At 44.9% G+C, this 23,955-nt stretch overlaps 1 protein-coding gene across 1 annotated transcript in view; it reads left to right on the top strand.

The window, feature by feature from the left end:
* The window catches only part of rad21b (RAD21 cohesin complex component b), a 29,360-nt gene that overhangs the window by 3,175 nt on the left and 2,230 nt on the right, over positions 1–23,955 (top strand). The window contains exons 2-13 of the mRNA XM_084313429.1: positions 1,719–1,913; positions 2,558–2,687; positions 3,214–3,313; positions 6,842–6,948; positions 7,830–8,039; positions 16,141–16,263; positions 16,467–16,595; positions 18,253–18,476; positions 18,904–19,060; positions 21,147–21,292; positions 22,136–22,312; positions 23,434–23,514. Of these exons, the coding sequence (XP_084169555.1) occupies positions 1,770–1,913; positions 2,558–2,687; positions 3,214–3,313; positions 6,842–6,948; positions 7,830–8,039; positions 16,141–16,263; positions 16,467–16,595; positions 18,253–18,476; positions 18,904–19,060; positions 21,147–21,292; positions 22,136–22,312; positions 23,434–23,514 (1,728 nt within the window). The 5' untranslated portion in view covers positions 1,719–1,769. The remainder of the gene's footprint in view (positions 1–1,718; positions 1,914–2,557; positions 2,688–3,213; positions 3,314–6,841; positions 6,949–7,829; positions 8,040–16,140; positions 16,264–16,466; positions 16,596–18,252; positions 18,477–18,903; positions 19,061–21,146; positions 21,293–22,135; positions 22,313–23,433; positions 23,515–23,955) is intronic.

Raw genomic sequence — 23,955 nt, 5'->3', positions numbered from 1 at the left:
AAATCATGTTAAACCCAGATTCGGCTCAAATAAGGGACTAAACACGTTTCGCAATTATGCCACATCAATGTGGAACGCCCTACCCAAAGCTGTAAAGGAATGTGGATCACTACCCACTTTCAAAATCTCTCTCAAGGGACACCTACGGGAGACTGCAATTCAACACTGGCCCCTGTAAATATCCTAACCCAACCCCCTCCAATGTAGTCATTTACCTAGTATGGTTTTGTCAATAGTTCAATGTACAATTGTGTTTGTTTGTACAGTGTCTCCTCCCCCCCCCCCCCTCAATGTACAGTGTTACTTGTTTATACAGTGTGCCCCCCGGCCCCCCCCCCCCCCCCCCAACCACCTCCAATGTAAATTACCCAGTATGGTTGTCAATATCCCAATGTACCCAACCCCCCCCACCCAACCTCCTCCAATGTACAGTTTCTACGTCAAATGTATATACTCCCCTTTCTTGACTCCTTCTGTATCACAAACAGTACTGTATTTGCAAATCTGGTATGTCATAAATGTATAGATGTAGCAGTACTGACTATCTGTATGTCATGTATGTCATATATGTCTATATGAATTGAAAATGGGGGACCCTGATGGAAACAAGACAAACGTCTTTCTCAGGTCTGCATCCCCTTAACAATTGTATGTATTGAGCCGTACTGTATTGTACCCATTCTGCAATCTGTTAAATAAAGTTTTCATTCATTCATTCATTTCATTCATTCATTCATGTGGCATAATTGCGAAACGTATTTAGTCCCTTGTTTGAGCCGAATCTGGGTTTAACATGATTTGTTGAGCTTCCTCTGGTGTAGTGGTGGTGGTATTCACTGACCTTTGGGAAGTATTTTGACATGTACATGGGTACCTTAGTCGTATAGTGTATCTTGTAGACCAGGCCCATTGCAAGTTGCTGTACTCTGTCGTCTACTCTAAGCCATCCTAGGTTGTCAAAGTGGGCAGGGGTGAGGTGGGTTCTGGGGGTAAGGTCAAGTAGTAGTCTGACCAGTTTGTTTTGTGATGTTTGTAATTTTGTTTCAAGCGCCTTTGAGGTGCTTTGGTACCATGAGGTGCACGCATAGTCGTAGTACCCTTGAATGAGTGCTCCTGCCAGAGTCTTCAGGGTATTCTTGTTTACCAGAGAGGAGATCCGGTACAAGAATCTAGTTCGTTGGTTGACTTTTTTTATTACATTGGATTAATTTTGTCACAGGAAAGATTTGCCTCTAGGATGTAACCCAGGTAGGTAATTTCGTCTTTCCTTGTGACAATATTGTCACCCACTGCAACTGAGAAGCCGTCGGTCTTGCTGAGTTTGTTATTTGAACCGAAGAGAATGGACTCTGTTTTGCCCATGTAATGATAGTTTGTTATCAGCGAGCCATATGCAGATTTTGCCTAGTTCCGAGCTGAGGGTTTTTTCAACCTGCAACTTGTTCTTGTCAGAGACCAACAGTGACCTGCTACTGTCTAGCCATCCATACACAAGGCTATGACATGTATGATCCACTTGTGTTTCTTACTATATTATTCCTCTTTTATTTCCTTATTTTGACCTTATTACAAAAACAAAAAAACTGCTATTCAGATGCTATTATCCGTTCTTATGATAGTTTACAAGACACAGAAAGTCTCATCACAAATGTGCAGTGTTGTTCTTGTCTCAATCCAAGTGTCATTTATTTACCTGCGCTATTATTTACTCATTCTAGGCTTGGCGCCTCCCCTTTCCCCCTCCCTTACCGTGAGAAGGCGCTGGGACCATGTTTTACGCCCACTTTGTCCTCAGCAAACGGGGGCCGCTGGCCAAGATCTGGCTGGCGGCCCACTGGGACAAGAAGCTGACCAAGGCCCATGTGTTTGAGTGCAACCTGGAGAGCAGTGTGGAGAGCATCATTTGTCCCAAGGTAAAACACTACAACACCACACTACAGGGCTTCAGGAGTGTCCTGATGTCACCGTGGGGGGGGGGGTGAAATAGTAATCAAGATAGAATCTACTGCTCTGTGTTCTTCCTCAGTCCTTGGTGTGTTGATTTACACGCATCACAGTTACAGAGTACGGCTGACAGTGAGGCAAAGTAGAATATTAATGATAGAATTGACATATTATTACCACACATCAAAGCAGGTGTAGTGTAGATGCTCTAACGGTTAACAAGTTCAGTGTGTGTGTTGGTATTTGCTATTATGGGTAGCACCAATGGGAAACTGTCATTAGGCACTGGGCTGTGCTTTGCAACACCCATTTATTGGCTTGTATTGCTGGCAAATCTTTCCAAAACTATGAAAAAGGGACACAAACTAGTGATGTCTTCTCAGTTCACCTCATATCAATAATGTTTTTTGCTTTTTTATTTATTAACATTCGACTGGCAGTAGTCAAATTAATCTATTCTCTTTTAATTTGATTAAAGATGCAAGTAAACAGCCCTATTATAGAACCTCGTATGATGCAAAATACTTGGTGCTTTTAATAACATTGTATATGATGGCTCAAGCATGGCATTCTCTGCAGTCAGTAGTAAACACTGTTTTTGTTTTTGTCTCAGGTGAAAATGGCTCTGCGCACATCGGGTCATCTGCTGCTGGGGGTGGTGAGGATCTACCACAGGAAGGCCAAGTATCTCCTGGCTGACTGTAACGAGGCCTTCATCAAGATCAAGATGGCCTTCAGACCAGGTAGAGGGCAGAGCACGGGCATTGGGTTCCCAGAAAACGCACAATCTTTTAAGTCTGCATCCTGAATCGCCAGTATGATGAATGATAAAAAGAACGGTTCAGGATGGTGTAACTGGGCGCACAGATGTTTTGAGCAAGACCGTCTTTGGACTCTTCTTTATCATAGATGAGCAGGGCCAATGAGGTTAACTAGAATGTTTACCTTCTGCTGGACAAGTACCTGCTGAGCGAATGAGATTGTTGTTAGTTTTCAACCATTTTACTGGTCATTTTATCATGCTTTCTGGTAATCAAATGTCTGGCATGATAAATAATCAAGTCAAATAAGTCATGAGATACTAGACCTTTGCGTCTCCCTAGTATCAAAGAAATATTAGAAGATTGGCCTAACTCCCACACTGCCTGGATTTATTTACTACTTCTGGACTAAGAAGCTTTTTCTCCCCCACCACCTGCATAGAAGAGCCCCGTCCTGACTGTTAAAAAATGAAGGTACTTCATGAACTCTCTCTGCTTGGTGTGTCAGGTGTGGTGGACCTGCCTGAGGAGAACCGGGAAGCAGCCTACAACGCCATCACCCTGCCTGAGGAATTCCACGACTTTGACCAGCCACTACCAGACCTAGAGTGAGTTGTGTGTGTGTGTGGGCTGGGGATGTGGGTGGGATAAATAATAATAAATTATGTATTTATTTATTATTGAATAAAATAATAACGATATTAGAATAAATTGTAATGATATCATATAATAAATAATATTATTACAATATTCATAATAATATAATACAAATAAATAAATCACAATACATTTTAATCTAATAGGTACACGGTTACTACGGATCCCGGTCCAGTCGGCATCTTAAAAAAAAATTTATATTATCTTTTCCCCCTCCTTTTTTCTGTTTTTTTTCCTCCCATCCCACTGTTAGTCGTTATGCCAATTCCCAACCCCCTTCCTGGTTGTTGCGCACCCCCCCCCCCCTACTGTTGGTCCGGGAGGCCGGAGACTGTCGCATGTTTTCCTCCGACACATGTGCAGCCAGCCGGCAGCCAGCCTGGCAGCGCAGATTCTCACCGGGAGAGTGTAACGTGTGGAAGGTCACGCTACCTTTCTCCAGATCCTACCCTCGCTGTGCAGGCGCCCCGACCGAACTGTAGCAGGCCACGTGAGCGGATCGGCGCGGCCGAGAAATCCACTCTTCGCTCTTTAAAGCTTGGTCCGCTCCGCTAATCGTTCATGTTGACCCCGCCCCCAAGTCGCTCTCCGCTCGCTCCCCGCTCACCTTGAATCGAGCGCTCCCCGCGCCAGATCGCTCGGCATTTTTTTTTTTTTTTTTTGGAGCATGGTGTAAATTAGCTCAAACTACAACAGTCTACACCCCCTGGGCCCCTTAACAATTGTTTGTATTGAGCCGCATTGTAATTGTACCCATTCTGCAATGTTAAATAACGTTGTTTATCCATTCACTAGCTCTATTAAGCGATGATAGGCTAGCCGAGCCACAATGCTATGGTCGCTGCCATTAACGTTAGCATGTAAGCTAACGTCAACAACAATGGCGTCGATACTTTTTCTAACAGGAGTGAGTGAAGGAGGAGGAGTGAAGCCTGAACAGGATATCACAGGTTCACCCTTCTCATTGGTTGAAAATGGCCTTCATGTTTGTACATCGCCATCTGTTGCTTTGGCATTGTACTGCATGTATATTACATCAACAGTGTTAAACCACTGTGAGCGACCTGGAGTGGATTGGAGCGGAGGAGAACTCTCGCTCCGGACGTCGCGCCGACTCATTTTAAAACCCACTCCTCGCTCACGTCAAAACCGGCCGCTCCGCGCCCCGCGCCGCTCACGCTCCGATCCGCTCACATGCACTGAACTGTAGGGGTCGCTGTCCACAACGCCCAGGACCCACCCACGGCTTCCCTCCCCCTAACTCAGCCAAACGAGTTAGTATATAGCGATCAGCCCAAGCCAAGGCAATGCTGACTCTCCGGGAGTCTTGCATTGGTGACGAGCACAATCTCCGCTACGCCACCTGACCGACTCCAGTCGGCATCTTGACGGGTCGCTGACGTTAATTTAGGGCTGGGCGATATGACCAAAAACGTTATCGCGATAAAATTATAAAATTATTTTCATATAACTCGATATCGATAATTATCGTCGATATAATGTCTGTCAAGTTTAATTAACTTTTTATGCCCGGCGCCGATGGACGGGCTGACTTGTTTTGCTGCTGTGAATGTCTCGAGAGTCGAGTTGATGTCGTCATCATTCCGCGCACGTTAGCAGTTAGCCAGAGCGAGCAGTACTGTGTATCCCATGACAATGTACTAGTAAATATCCCTAAAATACTCTGTTCCGCCACAATACATTGCAACGGCGTCCACCGTATACCACACACTACTATAACCGTGGCATCAGAATTCAAGCCACACACATACTCGGCACGTAAATATATAAAAACAGCGCCGTGCAAGCTAGGTATCCTAGCCAGCTTCGTTTCCAAGCGATGTATTCCTTTTTTTTTATATATATTTTTTTTATTATTGCAGAACAAAAATTATTAAAAGTCAGTACTCAACACATAATGCATAATGAAACTTTCAGTCAAGGTGGTTAAAATTACATGCAAGTACAGAAACAAGATAAAACTAAAATAGTCCATAATAACATTTTGACCGTATACAGTGTATATCCAATAAATTACAATTATATAAATTATATAAATGTTAGTATAGAATATACCCCTAATACCTATTTTCTAAAACCCTACACACATATGCTCCAGCTCGAACCCCCCCCTCCCGGACCCCCCCTTGGATAGTACCTCCATTATCCCTCACTCCTAACCAGACACTACCATTATAAGCTAGCTTTTATTCTCTCCACCACTTCTACCCACATTGACATTTTGGATTCATTGAGACCCAGAATTCTTGCTGTAGATATTTCTTGATATATCACATCGAGATATGTAAGAAACCAAACTTTCCGGCACATCTTTTCCGGTTGAAACCAGCGTGATGCGATCAGCTTTTTAGCTACTGTGATACCCGATAAAACCAATCTCTTTAGCTGTGGATTCACTGCAAACTCAAAAACATCATTCAATAGTAATACCGAGGGGTGTACAGGTATATTCCAAGATACGAGTTTTGATAACTGTTGGGACACATCTTTCCAGAATGCCTTAACTGGTGGGCAGTCCCAATACATGTGCATAAATGTTCCTTCGTCCCCATTTGTACATTGGGAGCATTTGGAGTCAAGTATGTCCTGTGAATATAGTTCAGATTGATTTGTTGATGATCCGGGTTCCTTGATGTGAGTCGGACATTTGCCCAGGCTCCTTGCCAATCAAAGTCATTTTCCAGGTCTGGTATATCCCTCCTCCAGACGGTGTCTAGTTGAAGGGTTTCATACGAGGACGTTAGTAATTGATAATAAAAACCTGATACAAAACCTCCTAATGTTTCTCTTTCATAGAAAAAAGCGATTTATTCCATGACAATGTACTAGTAAATATCCCTAAAATACTCTGTTCCGCCACAATACATTGCAACGGCGTCCACCGTATACCACACACTACTATAACCGTGGCATCAGAATTCACGCCACACACATACTCGGCACGTAAATATATTAAATAGCGCCGTGCAAGCTAAGTATCCTAGCAGCCTTGAGTCCTGAGCTGTGGTGCGTAAGGACGTCATCACGTAACGTTGGTTGTTAGTGAGTGTGCTGAGCCGAGGCTGAACGGAGCCAAACTTGGAAAATCGATATATCGAAACTTTGCGACCACGTTTCATGTTTATTTCGAGGAAATTATTTATCGTTATCGTTTTATCGCCCAGCCCTACGTTAATTTGCATTGAGAAATTGCTAAGACTGCTAAATGTAAAAAGAAAAAGGGAGGAAGAAGGGATGAGTTTTTTTTTCTGTGGCAGCTTTTCACACAAGACAACTAACTCAACACACAGTCAATGGGAGTGACCCTGTGCGCATGGCGGCTTGCCCCAGAAATCTGACATTCCCTTCCCAAGCCCTATTGATACAGTTCCTCAAATCTTCTAGTCTACAAAATCTTTTGACTAGTTGCTTATTCTGTAGTTTAAGTTGCAGTTAATGAAATGCTGTGTTGTTTGCAGTGACATAGATGTGGCCCAGCAGTTCACACTGAACCAGAGCAGAGTGGAGGAGATCACCATGAGGGAGGAGGTGGGAAACCTCAACCTGCTGCAGGAGAACGACTTCGGTACGCCTCCTCCTCCACCTCACCTCCACTCCCTACTCCTCCTATACCTCCTCCACTCCCTACGCCTCCTCCACCACCTCACTTCCACTCCCTAGTCCCTACTCCTCCTATACCTCCTCCACTCCCTACTCCTCCCATACCTCCTCCACTCCCTACTCCTCCTATACCTCCTCCACTCCCTACGCCTCCTCCACCACCTCCACTCCCTAGTCCCTACTCCTCCTATACCTCCTCCACTCCCTACTGCTCCTCCACCACCTCCACTCCCTATGCCTCCTCCACCACCTCACCTCCACTCCCTAGTCCCTACTCCTCCTATACCTCCTCCACTCCCTACTGCTCCTCCACCACCTCCACTCCCTACGCCTCCTCCACTCCCTACACCTATACCTCCTCCACTCCCTACGCCTCCTCCACCACCTCCACTCCCTATCCCTCCTCCACCACCTCCACTCCCTACGCCTCCTCCACTCCCTACACCTATACCTCACCTCCACTCCCTACTCCACCTCCACTCCCTACTCCTCCTATACCTCCTCCACTCCCTACTCCTCCTATACCTCCTCTACTCCCTACTCCTCCTATACCTCCTCACCTCCACTCCCTACTCCTCCTATACCTCCTCTACTCCTATACCTCCTCACCTTTTTAACGCATGTGCATCTGTTTGTGGAACCACAATTTGCCTCAAACTGGGTAGATGGGTTAAACCAGTCACTTGTATGTGTGTGTCCCTAGTTTATGTATTTTTTCTTATTTTTTAGCAGTATTTGTACATTTTCTCCTTTGGGTGAAGTGCCAGCCATGACAGTTAATGTTCTGCCCTGTGTACTTGGTTCGACCACAGTGACATAATAAACCCGCTGCCTTGCCTTCTCCAGCGGACTTTGGGATGGACGACCGGGAGATGATGCGTGAGGAGAACGCGTTTGAGGTGGACATCATGGGGGAGTCGGCCTCTAACCTGCTGTTAGAGGCGGAGGGCACCGTCAACCAGATGGCCGACAAGACCAACCACCTGGAGTACGACGACCAGTACAAGGACGACTTCGGAGACGACCCCACGGAGAGCACAGAGGGAGGCATGCTGGGTAAGAGACGGTGACGCTCCGATCGCACAGCCGGTATTCTGGCCTAGTGCTTTTTGCTACACTGGCATTCTGAATGATGGCGAGACAGCTGTCAAATAAGATGTTGTATTAGCTTTATCTTTCAGTGGTCGGCTTCACCTACTGTTGGCCCCACATTATCTGGGGTACCGGTTATGAGTGGGACAAAAAAACAATACTGCGATTAGGGGGGGGGGGGGGGGGGCGATAAAACAATAACTATAATTATCGCGATATGTTTTTCCTCGATATAAATATGAAACATGGTCAATAATTTTTAACATTTTATTTTCTTCATTATTAATGCCAGTTATAAAAGTTGTATTGTTTGTGTTCATGTTCTACCTGTCCTCAGATTTGCAAGAAAGACAGACTTGTCTTTCTTGCCTGCAACTTAAAGTAATGGCTTTGCTTGTCCAAATGACAATACTGACCAAATTGAGATTAATTTCTCTTTATTCCATTAATTTTGTTTGCTTTCTAATTTAAAATACAGTTTGAAACCGTCTGTACAAAGTAGGCTATGTGTGCTAATCAGACTTGAGATTACATTTATTTTTCATTATTAACTCAATGGACGCCAACCACGTTTATATACGTGTTTGGTGGACGACCGGTGAACACCAACCACGTATATATACGTTATTGGATAGTTTTTCCTTTAAAGGTGACATGTACTATAAATGTCATTTTTCAATCTCTATCATTGTATTATAGTAATAGGAGTTCGTATCAATGTGTTTTAGTGTCTAAATACCATATTGGCGGATTGCTCTGATTCAGCTCAGCCCCTTTCCTCCTCCAGTAAATCAGGCCATTTTGATTTGAACGACTGAGTCACGTCATTCGGACGCTGGGTAGCGCACAGTGATGCGATTGGCTCTGTGGTTGGAGCTAATGCCCGCCCACTTCCTCATACTGCGAGGCAGATTGAAACCCGACACCTCTGCATACTCTGGAGGGAGAGATAGAGAGGGAGACAGAGAGAGGGAGGGAGCACTTGGGGGGATCCATTCTACCTAGACTAGACAGCGAGTGGAAGGGGGGGGGGGACCTGCTGCGCGGTGTGCAGAGGTGTCTGGTCTCTCTGTCTCTCTCTCTGTCTACCAGTCGCTGTGTGGGCTGACTGTCACTCAAAGTGCTTATGGGCGGAGCCAGGCCATAACAGCCTGAAATCTTGAAGCTGGAAAATGATGGTTTTGAGTACTTGATTAGAAATATAAAACAATGCATTTTTTTTAAAAAAAACGTACAGATGTCTTCAATAGACTAACAGGAATTGTGTAAAGTTGCCCAAAATAGTGCTAGGAATAGCAGTACATGTCACATTAAAAAAAAAAAAAAAAATGCATCTACTTTTTCCTCCTAATTTTCTATTTTTCTCCCATCCCAATTTTCATATCGTCCAATTCAACCCTCCCCTGTCTTCGAACGTTGTTTCTTGCCTCCCACAAGCCGGCTGCAATGTGGACTAAGTCATACATAGCACGAGTCCCCTCCGATACTCGAGGTAACAGCCGTCGCATCTTTTCACCTGCGCGGCTCGATCTTTCAGCGTCGGGGGGTCTGGGCTTTGGAGGGGCCCCGCCCCCGTCGCTTCTTGATTCTACTGCGCAGGCGCACCAACCGACCTGTAGGAGTCGCTGTCCACAACGCCCAATCCCCACCCTTCAGTTTCCCTCCCCGTAATACGGCCAATGTGTATTACTGTGGATGACCAGCTAAACTGAAAGCAATGTGGAGAGCGGGGCTCGAACAGGAGGCATCCTGTTCGAGCCTAGTCTCCAGCATTCGTTGCGAGCGCCTTGTAGCGCCACGTAGCCGCCCCCCTTTTTTTTAAAATTTTAATATCCTATTCAATGTCAGGGACCCGTATGTTGCGACGCCGAGGGTGTAGTACCGGCCAGATCCTCCCAGGCGGTGGTATCGAGCACCATTTTGAAACATTGTATCTTGGCTTGTGGGTTGATCTAATGGGTCCTGGTCGTTTTTTTTATTGTATCTTGACTTGTGGGTTGATCTAATGTGTCCGGGTCGTTTTTCTTTATTTTTTTGCTCAAGCTCAGCGTTTATAACAGTCGGATTGAGAAGAATCAAATACTCCACTCCCTTCACCTACTGTTGGCCCCACATTATCTGGGGTACCGGTTATGAGTGAGACAAAAAAACTATACTGCGATTAGGGCTGGGCGATAAAACAATAACGATAATATGCATGATGTATAGTGGATTATGTTGGCGACACGATGGACATCAATACTTAGAATGGCGATCAGATAATTGGAATATTCTTTTTGGGGTACATCCTAGTCAAGGTAAGGGCTATATGATATCAATCTTGCGTTGATCCAAGCATGTCTTCAATGCGATCCGGCCGTGTGTGTGTAACGTTATTCCACAACGTATGCCGTTGAATGAATGAATGATGAATGAATGAATGAAAACTTTATTTAACAGATTGCAGAATGGGTACAATACAGTACGGCTCAATACATACAATTGTTAAGGGGATGCAGACCTGAGAAAGACGTTTGTCTTGTTTCCATCAGGGTCCCCCATTTTCATTTCATATAGACATTTATGACATACACAACATACATGACATTTATGGCATAGGGACATATAGGTATTTAGTACTGATACATTTGTGACATAAACGGTATTCAAATATACAGTACTGTTACCCCTAGATCCTAACAGAGTATATACATATGATGGGGAGGGGACTGTACATTAGGAGGGGGTGGGTGGGTGGGTGGGAGAGAAATATACATACGGCGGGGAGGGAATATATACATGCGGTGGGGAGGAGACTGTCTATTAGGAGGTGGTGGGGGTTTTGGGAATTTACGGTGGCCAGTTTCGAATTGCAGCCTCCCGTAGGTGCTCTTTAAGAGCGGTTTTGAATGTGGGCAGGGATTCACATTCCTTTACATCTTTGGGTAGGGCATTCCACATTGTTGTGGCATAATTGCGAAACGTGTTTAGTCCCTTGTTTGAGCCGAATCTGGGTTTAACATGATTTGTTGAGCTTCCTCTGGTGTAGTGGTTGTGGTATTCACTGACCTTTGGGAAGTATTTTGACATGTACATGGGCACCCCGGTCGTATAGTGTATCTTGTAGACCAGGCCCATTGCAATTTGCTGTACTCTGTCGTCTACTCTAAGCCATCCTAGGTTGTCAAAGTGGGCAGGGGTGAGGTGGGTTCTGGGGTTCAGGTCAAGTAGTAGTCTGACCAGTTTGTTTTGTGATGTTTGTAATTTTGTTTTAAGCGCCTTTGAGGTGCTTTGGTACCATGAGGTGCATGCATAGTCATAGTACCCTTGAATGAGTGCTCCTGCCAGAGTCTTCATGGTATTCTTGTTTACCAGAGAGGAGATCCGGTACAAGAATCTAGTTCATTGGTTGACTTTTTTTTATTACATTGGATGCCATTTTGTCACAGGAAAGATTTGCCTCTAGGATAGAACCCAGGTAGGTAATTTCGTCTTTCCTTGTGACAATATTGTCACCCACTGTAACTGAGAAGCCGTCGGTCTTGCTGAGTTTGTTATTTGAACCCAAGAGAATGGACTGTTTTGCCCATGTGTAATGATAGTTTGTTATCAGCGAGCCATATGCAGATTTTGCCTAGTTCCGAGCTGAGGGTTTTTTCAACCTGCAACTTGTTCTTGTCAGAGACCAGCAGGGCTGAGTCGTCCGCAAACAGGAACAAGTTGCAGTCACAGCAGGCTGACGACATGTCATTTGCATAAATTAGGAAGAGTAGCGGTCCTAGTATGCTTCCTTGTGGAACACCACAGCTCACTGTGAGGGGGGGGGGGATAGAGTACCGTTTACCTCTACCATCTGTTCTCTCCCCTCCAGGTAGGATTGCATCCAGCTCACTGATAAGCTATCAAAACCAATTGCTTTTAGCTAGGGATGCCCCGATCACGTTTTTTGCCACCGATACCGATCACCGATCGTCGTGAGCCATATCGGCCGATACCGATCCGATACCGATCGTTTTTGATTAAAAAGAAATTAAAAATTATTTTATATAAAATTTATTTTTTCTTTTTTTAATAAAATATATATATTATATAATTAGACTTGTACTTGTATTATCTGCGAGACATCGCCACCACGCAACAAGTCAAAATGCTCGCTATCTGCAAACAGCTCCACTGTCTGTGTGTACTCTAGTAGCTCCAAAAAGGATTCTCCGGCGCTGCAGCGGGACCCTATTGTATTGGTAACGTTATGCTTTGGTCATTTCACATTCAGCAAGCCCTCAGCTCGAATACGCATTCAATCAATGTTATAAGACATTGATATCAGGAGCTATCTGTAGCTACTGCTAGCCGGCTAGATGACGTTAAGACAACTATTTAGTTCAATCGGACATTTCGTTTTGAACTGTGAAGTAACGTCAGCTAACGCAAGCTAACGCAAGCTAACGGAGATATCATCATGGACTAATAGACTTCCTGGGGCATTTGTTGATATCCGGAGCTATCAGTAGCTAGCCGGCTAAATACCGTTAGACAATGCCTACTAAAAGTGAATAGTTGACTGGGTAATTTTGTTTAAACAGTAACGATAGCTAGGTAGCTAACGTTAGCTCAGGTCGAATGCACTATCTAGACTCAGCAGAGGAGGTCCGCCTCCTCTGTGTTTACAAACTCTACACGGGTACGGGCGGGGCTAGGGAGGAGGAGCAGTTTGCAGGTCCTGTGCGTCTGAGACAAGCGAGTGAGATATCCACTTGATCAGTTTCCGCGATCGGCGAATATGACTCATTATCGGAATTCCCCGATCGCATATTTATACTTATTATCGGCCGATAACGATCGGTGGCCGATCGATCGGGGCATCCCTACTTTTAGCTTGTCCATCAGAATGGAGTGATTGACAGGTGGTGATTGACGTTGGTGGCGATCAAAGCATCAAAAACAAAACATTTGATTTGAGAATAATAGCGGGTCCAGGCAAGAAATGGCAACGGTTTTAGTGTAATACACGCATAAGGCTATTGCTCACCCCAGGTGGTGAGAGCAGGCAACTGCACCTCCTCATCCATCACCCTCAACATAGGGGCCCCCCAGGGCTGTGTTCTGAGTCCCCTCCTCTACTCCCTGTACACACACGACTGTGTGGCTCAGCGGAGTAGCAATACAATCGTCAAATTTGCTGACGACACAGTGGTGGTGGGCCTGATCTCTGCCAACGACGAGAGGGCCTACCTGGAAGAGGTCAAGGTCCTGGCGGGATGGTGCCAGGAAAACAGCCTCTCCCTGAACGTCAGCAAAACAAAGGAGATGATTGTGGACTTCAGGAGGTCGGGGGTCAAGGACTACAGCCCCCTCAGCATCGACGGGGCACCGGTTGAGAGAGTCAACAGCTTCAAGTACCTCGGAGCCTACATATCCGAGGACTTGACATGGACCACACACATTAACAGTGTGGTGAAGAAGGCACGACAACGCCTCTACTTCCTCAGGCGCCTAAGGAAGTTCCAAGTCAGCCAGAAGATCCTTAAGAACTTCTACTCATGTACAATAGAGAGCATCTTGACCGGCAACATCACCTCCTGGTTTGGGAATAGCACTGCAAAAGACCAAAGCAGACTACAAAGAGTGACACGTGCAGCCGAACGCACAATTGGAGGGGGGCTCCCCACCCTCCAGAACATTTACTACAAGCGTTGCAAGGGGAAGGCTAAGAGAATTATTAAGGACTCGAGCCACCCGAACAACTGCCTCTTTGAACTGCTGCCGTCAGGCAAGCGATACAGGAGTCTCAAGGCGAGCACAGAAAGACTCAGAAGTAGCTTCTATCCCCAGGCCATCAGGCTGCTAAACGAACAATGAATGAACACTACACAACAACAACCACCAAACACACATAGCACACACATCCACACGCACACACTCACTTTAAACAAACACACTGTAGCACCCACTACACACACTTTATAGCACACACCCACTTTAAACAAACACACTGTAGCACCCACTCCCCACACTTTATATTTATGGATGAAGGATTGCACTACAACTCGTACACCTTACTGTAAATTGTACCTAAAATTGTACCTCATCCCATTTCTGCTTTGCACTAGATAGTACTGTACATTAGTACACTGCATAGTATTGTGTATTGTATATTATATGGTAACTCAGAACATTGTACATATGTCTATACCGAACAACTGTGACCTCATTTTCTTCTTCTAAATTCATGCTATATTATGTTATTATGTTATTTGATACTATCTTGTCTAGCACAGTCTCTGGAGCGTAACAGTAAGAAGCATTTTGTATGAAAGTATTCTGTACTTCTGTATGACAACTATTAAAGAACTTGAACTTGAACTTGAACTTGCTCAGCATTTCCGGAATTACCCCAGACCAATCTAAAACCATACTCATATTCCCCACGGTATAAAATGGGAATGTATGTTGTATACATATATGTGATGTATTTCACATATTGAACGATAGATACTCGATGTCAAATGGGCCATAGTATTGTATCCATAGCTATAATAAGGGAGCGAAATTAACTTTTTGACTCACCGGCCAGTGGCGGGTAGATGGGAAGAATCTACCCGCCAAGCATATTTCTTACCTGCCAAATTTTTTTTGATTAAAAAATATATATATATATATTTTATATAAAAAAAATTTTTTAAATAAAATATATATTATATAATCATACTTGTAGTTGTATTATCTGCGAGACATCGCCACCACACAATAAGTCAAAATGCTCGCTATCTGCAAACAGCTCCACTGTCTGTGTGTATACTTGAGTAGCCTCCAGCTCCAGCAAGGATTCTCCGGCGCTGCAGCTAGACCCTATATTCAGCTAGACCCTACATTCAGCATGCAAGGATTCTCCGGCGATGCAGCTGGACCCTATTGGTATAATGTTACGGTTCTTTGGTCAAATCACATTCAACATGCCCTCAGCTAGAATAGGCATTGAATCAATGTTATAAGACATTGATATCAGGAGCTATCTGTAGCTACTGCTAGCCCGCTAGATAACGTTAAGACAATTTAGTTTATTGGGACATATAGATCTAACGTGAGCTAGCTAACGTGAGCTAGCTAACGAGGGAACGGAGGTATTATGCACTCGAGTCGACTATTGCTGGAGCATTTGTTGATATCAGCAGCTATCAGTAGCTAGCCAGCTAGATACCGTTAGACAATGCCTCGTCATGTATTAAACTAAAAGTGAATAGTTGACTGGGTCATTGTTTAAACAGTAACGGTAGCTCATGGAGGTCCGCTCTTCTAGACTAGAGCAGACTGCCTCTGTGTTGATACGAGCAGAAGCCCGTAGCCAATAGTATCCCGCTGCAGGGCTGGGCGGATATGACTCGTTGCCACGTTTTTTTTCAAAATAAGAGTATCATACGAACCGAATGTTGCTAACTGCCGGAGCCATCGATATTATGACTGGAGATGCGCTTGGGGCGGAAATGAGACCCGCACAGATTTTCAAAATAAGAGTATTGTTATGAACTTGATTGATTGATTACACGCCACACGGCGGGCAGACCTCTCAGTGGGAGGCGCCAAACGTAAAAACTGAGCGCCAATGGCGGGTGGCGGGCTCTAAATTCGCCCCCTGGATATAGTTATAGCTCTACAAACAAGGTGACTCAGTCCTATCTTTTAAAGCGTGGCAATGCTACCATAGGGCCATGGCTGACTAATCTCCGGCAGTCAATGAGTTAATACCATGAGTTTTATTTATTTATTTTCATTGTTAACACATTGTGCGCCATAAACGGCATAAGTCGTTATTGCCCGCCATGCGTTGAATGCCAACAACGGCGTAAATCGTTTTTGGGATCAATATTTCATTGTTCCATGTACAAATGGCCAGTTTGTGATGCACACTAAAGAATCGAATACGCTTTCATGTCAAGTCTGTGAATAAATACATAATTCCTGCTATTTGCCTTTCCAATTGGTATTTTATCCTATTTTTGCTATGATGACCTATGCTATGACCTTGCTGCATATTCCCTTTGACCACCTGTGTTGAGTATCACTGCTGTCGCCTGCCTCCTTCCTGCAGTGGACAAGCTGCTGAGTAACGAGGGTGGAGGCGGTATCTTCGACGACCCTCCGGCCGTCACAGAGAGCGTCATGATGCCTCAGGACCACGCCGATGATGAGGATGACTTTGATGCCCTCTCAGGTCGGTTCCACAGAGACCTTGAGGCCTTCCTGTAACACCATTTTGTTGCTAAGCAATATTAGCTAAACACGTATTTTGATTGTATTGCAGTAGCTAGTGTTATTCTAGTAGGAAGTACATTGTTCTACTGTATTCTGTGTGTGGATGTTAGACTGGCACCATGTAAGTGTGTTTACCTTTTGTTTAAATGTATTGTGTGGTAGCGGGAGCCCCAGACAGTCCAGACTCGGGCCCAGTGGAGCCTGTACCGGCCATGGCCGACCAGACAGAGCAGACCACCCTGGTTCATAACGAGGAGGAGGCCTTCGCTCTGGAGCCCATCGACATAACAGGTCTGTCACCACCATATACGTATAAAACACAGCCTGATTATAAAGAAAGCTCTCGTATAACTCATGTGATTTTGAGTATCTGCCGATACCGATTTTTCCCAATCCGATCTTTCGGCAATGCATTAAGAAAAAGAAAAGAAAAAGATGCAATCAAGTTGACCCTTAAGGTTTTTTTTATTTAACAGTATCTCAACTATCCATTATATCCAACATGGATATGGCTTTTTTAACAGTATATCCATTATATCCACTTATAATTTCACTTATTGCAGCATTGGATCAAAATTCAAAACAAAATAAAAATCAGTGGTGCACCACAAAATAACCAAATTAAGTGCAGAATAGTGCAATAACAAAGGTAGTGCAGTAACAGAGGTAACTGACAAGTTCAGTTACATTCAGTCATAAATAATAAAATAAAATATAAAATTGGCTTAGTGCAGAATAATTCTAGACTATGAACTAGTCTAGTAAAAAGAAAAAGAAATCCCGATTCCGATCGTCTGAAAATCACATGATCGGATTGGGACATCCCTAGTCGTAATCCCTAGTGTATTAGATAAAAACCGCTGTTGGAAATGTCTTGTTGCTTTTGACCCTTTCACTACCACACTACAGAAGGTTAACCTTTCACTACCACACTACTAGTGTGGTAGTGAAAGGGATAACCTTCTGTATTGTCGCAGTGAAAGGGTAAACCCTTTGGTAGAGTGGCAGTGAAAGGGTTAACCCTTTGGTAGAGTGGCAGTGAAATGGTTAACCGTATGTATTGTCACAGTGACAGGGTTAACCATTTGTCGTGTGACAGTGAAAGGCTTAACCTTTTGTATTGTCGCAGTGAAATTGTTAACCCAGGGGTCGGCAACCTGCGGCTCTTTAGCCAAATGGCTGCGGCTCCCTGGCAAAAAATAATAATAATAATTTTTCGTTTTTTTTTGTTATTTCTTTTTTGTTCTCTTATTTTGGAGATCGGTGTCATACTGTGACACTGAAATGAAAAAATATTTCATCAACTAAAATATATAGTGGCTAATCTTGACTTTCCGACCCCCCAGTAAGCTAACCATGGATAAATCCAAAAAAAGGAAAGTCTGAGGAAAATAGAGGGTTTAATTCAGCGTGGACAGATTAATTTGCATCAGACGTGTGGTTACACTTTAAAATATGCAAAGACAATGCCCAAAAAGCAGAGTGCCAGATATGCCAGAAGAAAATGGCATATCACAACTCTACAACAACTTTGTCAAATCACCTAAAAAACTTAAGTATTGTTGTACACGACGGCGACGCCACACAAAACATTAATAAGGCTATGCCTATGATGCTATGGCTAATGTGTTACCAAGTTGGCTAATTTAATTGTAATCATCTGCTTTTGTAGGTGCATTGTCTGATATAATTATTAATTATAAATTATAAATTAAATATATAATTGTTTGCTTGATAGACGAAGGTTGCAACATAATTCGCTGGCACTCAAAGTGTTCAGGGTAAATAGGTTGTGCGGCTCCCTGAGCATTTTATTTTGTGGGAGGGGGGAAAAGTGGCTATTTTGATAGTAAAGGTTGCTGACCCCTGGGTTAACCCTTTGGTAGAGTGGCAGTGAAAGGGTTAATCACTGATCCCTCTTGATTCCCTCTCCCTGCGGCTGCTACAGTGAAGGAGACCAAGGCCAAGCGGAAGAGGAAGCTGATTGTAGACAGCGTGAAGGAGCTGGACAGTAAGACCATCCGGGCGCAGCTGTCCGACTATTCCGACATCGTCACCACCCTGGACCTGGCCCCGCCCACCAAGAAGCTAATGATGTGGAAGGAGACGGGAGGCGTGGAGAAGCTGTTCTCTCTGCCCGCACAGCCCCTGTGGAACGCACGGATGCTCAAGGTAACACACACGCACATGGATTCAGATTCCTTTTTATTGTCACGTATTTCAGTACCATACAGCAAAGAGAGGGTGAAATTCAATTTGTTGTGGTCCCTCGACCATAGCAGCTTCCAATAATATAAATACAATAGAATTTGCATAGAATAAGAATAAAACTAGATAAAATATGACTAAAATAAAGATGGACTATTTTCTAAATACAGTTCTAAAAAGTGTGCAGTGCAGATAACAGGATGTAGGTAAAGAGAGCTTGTAGGTTTACATTAATATTTACTGTATCAGTACTCGGTATCAGTACCCTGTATTAGTACTCTGTATCAGTACTCTATCACTATGTATGTGTGAATAGTCAAAAGGAAATATTTGTGCTTGTGCTTAGTGGTATCGGTGCACCGTTTTAGAATGTCTCTCTCTCTGTGAGCAGATGTTCACGCGGTGCCTGACCCCGCTGGTTCCAGACGAGCTGAGGAAGAGGATGAAGGGCGGCGAGGCCGACAGTCTGGACGAGTTCCTGAAAGACCTAGAGAACCCAGAGGTTCCCCGAGAGGAGGCCATGGGCCAGCAGCAGAGAGACATCGTCGGTAAGACTGACCCTCAACCTCTACCTCTGTGTGTTTTAACTCTGAAGTCCCTAGAGTAGGATGACCCCTAGTATGTACATTAGGAATACCCCTAGTGAGTACAGTAGGATGACCCATAGTGAGTACAGTAGGATGACCCCTAGTGAGTACAGTAGGATGACCCCTAGTGAGTACATTAGGATGACTCCTAGTGAGTACATTAGGATGACCCCTAGTGAGTACATTAGGATGACTCATAGTGAGTACAGTAGGATGACCCCTAGTGAGTACATTAGGATGACCCCTAGTGAGTACAGTAGGATGACTCCTAGCGAGTACAGTAGGATGACCCCTAGTGAGTACAGTAGGATGAGTGTAAAACTACTTGTGGTCATCACAAAGGGGCGGGGGGAACTTAAAGTGTCAAGTTTTGTTCTATTTGTCACATAAAGGTACATGTACATTAAAGTGAAATGCTTGGTTCTGTATGAGCCTCCTGAGATTGTGCTTCATACAGTAAAAGAATAAAGACCAAACACTCTACAAAATGTGTTTAAAGTGAATGTTAATGGTGAATGTTTAAAGTGAGTGTGTGCAATGAATGTAGAATGGGTGTGTTAGTGTTGCATGGAGTCATTGAGCATCCTGATGGCCTGGGGATAGAAGCCCCTTTTGAGACTCTGTAGCTCTTGCCTGACCGCAGCAGCAGTGCCACAGAACACTGAACTATCCACACACAAGCACACATGAGCACACACACGACACGCACGCTGTGCACGCTCACACACTAGCAGCCACTTTAACAAGAGCGGGCACACACTCATGCCGCACACATGCACACTTATGGCCAAGAGGAAAGGCCACTTTAAATTAGTATAACAACAGGAACAGTGTATTGCACTACTAAAGCTACCTAGCATGTCCTATATGCTCTGTAAATAACTATGTACAGATACCGAGATGTCACACCATGTTACCTGTTTATTGCACAATGTTTTTTTTTTTATTGGATTCTATTATATGTTGTACCACTGTATTGCACATCGTCGCGGGCAAGACCACCCGCATTTCATTGTATACTTGTATGCCGTGACAAATAAAACTCTTGACTTGACTTGACTTGAGCAATGCAAAGAGGCAATTTTATGGGTGGCTAGAGTCTTGACTATTCTCTTAGCCTTGGTCCTGCAATGCCTGGTGTAAATGCCCTGGAGAGTGAGAAGCCCTTGGGTTCAGATATGTAATTGTGAGGGCTGGGGATGAAATGCAATGTCACTGCAATGTCCTCCCAAGTACATCAGTAACAATTGTATATTGTGGAAGGGGAAACTCAGTGGGTATTGAAGAATCTTAATCGGAATTCAAGTCGCTGATGTTTTCTACCATCGCTCCAACAACCATCCACAGAGCTGAGGTGTAAATTGTCCAGAACTACAAATATTTAGGAACTGTGTTTGATGACAAACTCAAATTTAGCGACAATGCAGATGTTATAATAAAAAAGGCTCATCAGCGTCTGTACTGTCTTCGTAAACTAGATTCTTATTCCTTTATTGAAAGTATTCTAACCTTTTCATTTGTAAAAGAGACAACATGCTCTGTCAAAGAGACGAGAACAAACTGCAAGGTGTTGTCAACCTTAGCTCAAAAATGTTCGGCAAAACACAAAGATCCCTAGTACAGTTTAGCAGTGCTCAAGAAAGCACATAAAATAATTAGTGACTCCACACATGTCCTTCATGTGTGTTTTAACTTGTTACCATCAGGTTTTGTTCCAGAGGCCATTCGACTGGTGAATGGCCACAGTACAAGGAATGGCCAGTTCACTAATATTGCACTTTTTGACCCCTTGATTTAAAAATGATTAGACTTGACAGATCAACAATATAAGGATCCTGTTCTAACAGTGTCATGTCTCTTGTGCTTTTAATAGTGTCATGTATGTCTCTTGTCCCCTGTTTTGTCTTGGATGTGTATAAGTGCAGCTGTTTGCCGTATTCATGCCTTAAATTGCCCCTTGCGGGACTAAAAATGTAATTTTTTGTCCCAGATGTGTGTGCACAATATTAATCCCCACGTGTTCCCATTTGGTACGGTCCACCTCCAGACCAGACCATCATGGAGGAGCCCAGTGTGTTACAGGCTTCAGCCATGGAGGGCAGCAGGACCACCCTGGATGAGTCGGTCATGCCCCCCCCATCCTCACTGCGGGGCCTCAAACGCAAGGCCCAGGACACGGAGCCGGCCCTGCCGGTAAGTACGACTGCTAGCATTACCCCGTCACTGACTGCACATTGACGTCACCAAATGGCGTGTGTGTGTTTAGTCTCACATTCCTCATCTATACACCTGTGAGTGAGATCATGGATTCTACCCCTCCCTCCCTCTCTAATCCAACCACCCGGCCCTCTCTAATCCCTCTCTCCCTCCTTCTCTCTAATCCCTCCCCTGCCCTCTCTCCCTCCCTCTCTCTAATCCCTCCCCTGCCCTCTCTCCCTCCCTCTCTCCAATCCATCCGTCCTGCCCTCTCTTAATCCCTCCCCTGCCCTCTCTCCCTCCCTCTCTCTAATCCCTCCCCTGCCCTCTCTCCCTCCCTCTCTCTAATCCCTCCCCTGCCCTCTCTCCCTCCCTCTCTCCAATCCATCCATCCTGCCCTCTCTTAATTCCTCCCCTGCCCTTTCTCCCTCCCTCTCCAATCCATCCATCCTGCCCTCTCCCTCCCTCTCTCTAATCCCTCCCCTGCCCTTTCTCCCTCCCTCTCTAATCCATCCTGCCCTCTCCCTCCCTCTCTCTAATCCCTCCCCTTTCTCCCTCCATCTTTCTAATCCATCCACCCTGCCCTCCATCTAATCCCTCCCCTGCCCTCTCTAATCCCTCCCCTCCCTCTCTCTAATCCCTCCCCTGCCCTTTCTCCCTCCCTCTCTCTAATCCATCCTGCCCTCTCCCTCCCTCTCTCTAATCCATCCATCCTGCCCTCCATCTAATCCCTCCCCTGCCCTCTCTCCCTCCTTCCATCTAATCCCTCCCCTGCCCTCTCTAATCCCTCCCCTGCCCTCTCTAATCCCTCCCCTGCCCTCTCTCCATCCCTCCCTCCAGACGGGGACCCTGGAGCAGCAGCAGGGGGCCCAGGGCTCTGAAGCTCCTCAGCAGCTGGAGGCGTCTGTTGTGGATCTGCCTCCAGAGGAGACCATCACCAACATCAGCGAGCTGATAGAGCTGGACCTGGGAGAGAAGAGCAAGGAGAAGAAGGACGGTGACCAATCGGACGAGGAGGTGAGGGAGAGAGAGAGAGAGGGGGGGGGGGGGTGGTATAATTGCACACAAACACGCATGCATGCATGCATAAATAGCAGTAACAAACTTCTCATGAGACTTCAATAGGCCCTTTTTTGTCTGCATTATTCTGTAGACAAGACTCTGCTTCCAATACTAAACCGCTGCATGCTACTTTTTTGGGGAGAGACTCCAGGGGCGTTCTTGCTGAAAGCGCTACACGGACAAGTCGTTAAGACGTCAAATGGTTTAATTCAGACTGTTCCTGGAGTCTCCCCCCAAAAGAAGGGTTTGATTTTGTGAGCAGAGCTTTTGCCTACGAACGTCATCATTGTTTACAAACAATAAATGGGTCAATAGCCACGGTGGTCACGGCCAAGCACTTGCAGGTGCCAGGGCCAACTCAGAAGCGAAAGACGGATGAATGGCACATTTGTTTTGAACAAATCATCTCCAACAACACAGTAATAGTATTCTGTGGGAATTGGAACAACAAACGATAATAATTAGCCCAGCTTATCCGTTAGGACGCTTCTATACTTTAAGCAAGTGGCTTGTCCTTCCGCGTTCCCGTTTTGCGCTCTGATTGGCCACGCACGTTTCTGGTCATGTGACATGTGCGCCAATCGTGGGACGGCAAGTTTTTGGACGGTTAAGCTTAGGCGTTCTTTCGAAGTTGGTTAAGGTTAGAGTTTGTCTTAGAGCAGGGCGATAGAACACCAGCCCTGATTCCAAACTCTAACCTTAACCAACTGCGAAAGAGTCGCCTAAGCTTAACCAGTGATAAACTAGGCGTTAGGTAGTTTGCAGGCTGTTAGACCCGGAAATAGGGGCAGAACTTGCCGTCCCACGATTGGCGCACATGTCACATGACCAGAAACGTGCGTGGCCAATCGGAGCGCAAAACGGGAACGCGGAAGGACAAGCCACTTGCTTAAAGCATAGATGCCGTTAGGACCTGTAGTGAAAACCAGGCTAATTATCTTGTATCCACCACTAACGTGTGTTTAGCAGTGCATTGAATGCAATGTATGGTTACATTTATTCATAGGTTTAATCCATATTACTTTAGAATAAGTATTTCCCGTCGGTCTGAATGGCTTGTTTGTTTTGTGTGTCAGGATGAGGAGACGCAGGGGGACCAGGACCAGGAGGAGAAGAGGTGGAACAAGAGGACCCAGCAGATGCTCCACGGTCTCCAGGTACAAATAAAAGCACATTTGAAACGTTTGAAATGTTAAAAAAAAATACAAATGAGTTTGGTCGAGGTGAATAAACGTTCTACCCGAACACGGGAACGTAGCAACATCAGAAAAAACATCCAATGAAGAAACGTAAGCTTGGCTGTCTGGAATTGACTACTTTTGGGCAGGTTCCTTCGTGTCTGCTCGCATAAAACCAGATATCTTGCTTTTCCAAAGACAGAAATGCCGGCCGATATCCTGACGCACGAACCAACATGTGTTTCATAAGAGTGATGGGAGCAGGTGTAACAGGGGTGATGTAATATTCACATCATATAAACCACCCCTGTGGTTTATATGACTATAACAATATTATAATGAACATATTATATTTGCCCCATTATGTGTTACAATAGCAGCAGCACATTTGACAGTTCTCCCCAGCGCAGCAGCACATTT

This window comes from Notolepis coatsorum (genome assembly GCF_963971535.1).
Source record: "Notolepis coatsorum genome assembly, chromosome: 4".
NCBI lineage: Eukaryota > Metazoa > Chordata > Actinopteri > Aulopiformes > Paralepididae > Notolepis > Notolepis coatsorum.
The sequence above is the reverse complement of the archived record's forward strand: the minus strand, read 5'-3'. Positions and strand labels throughout refer to the sequence as shown.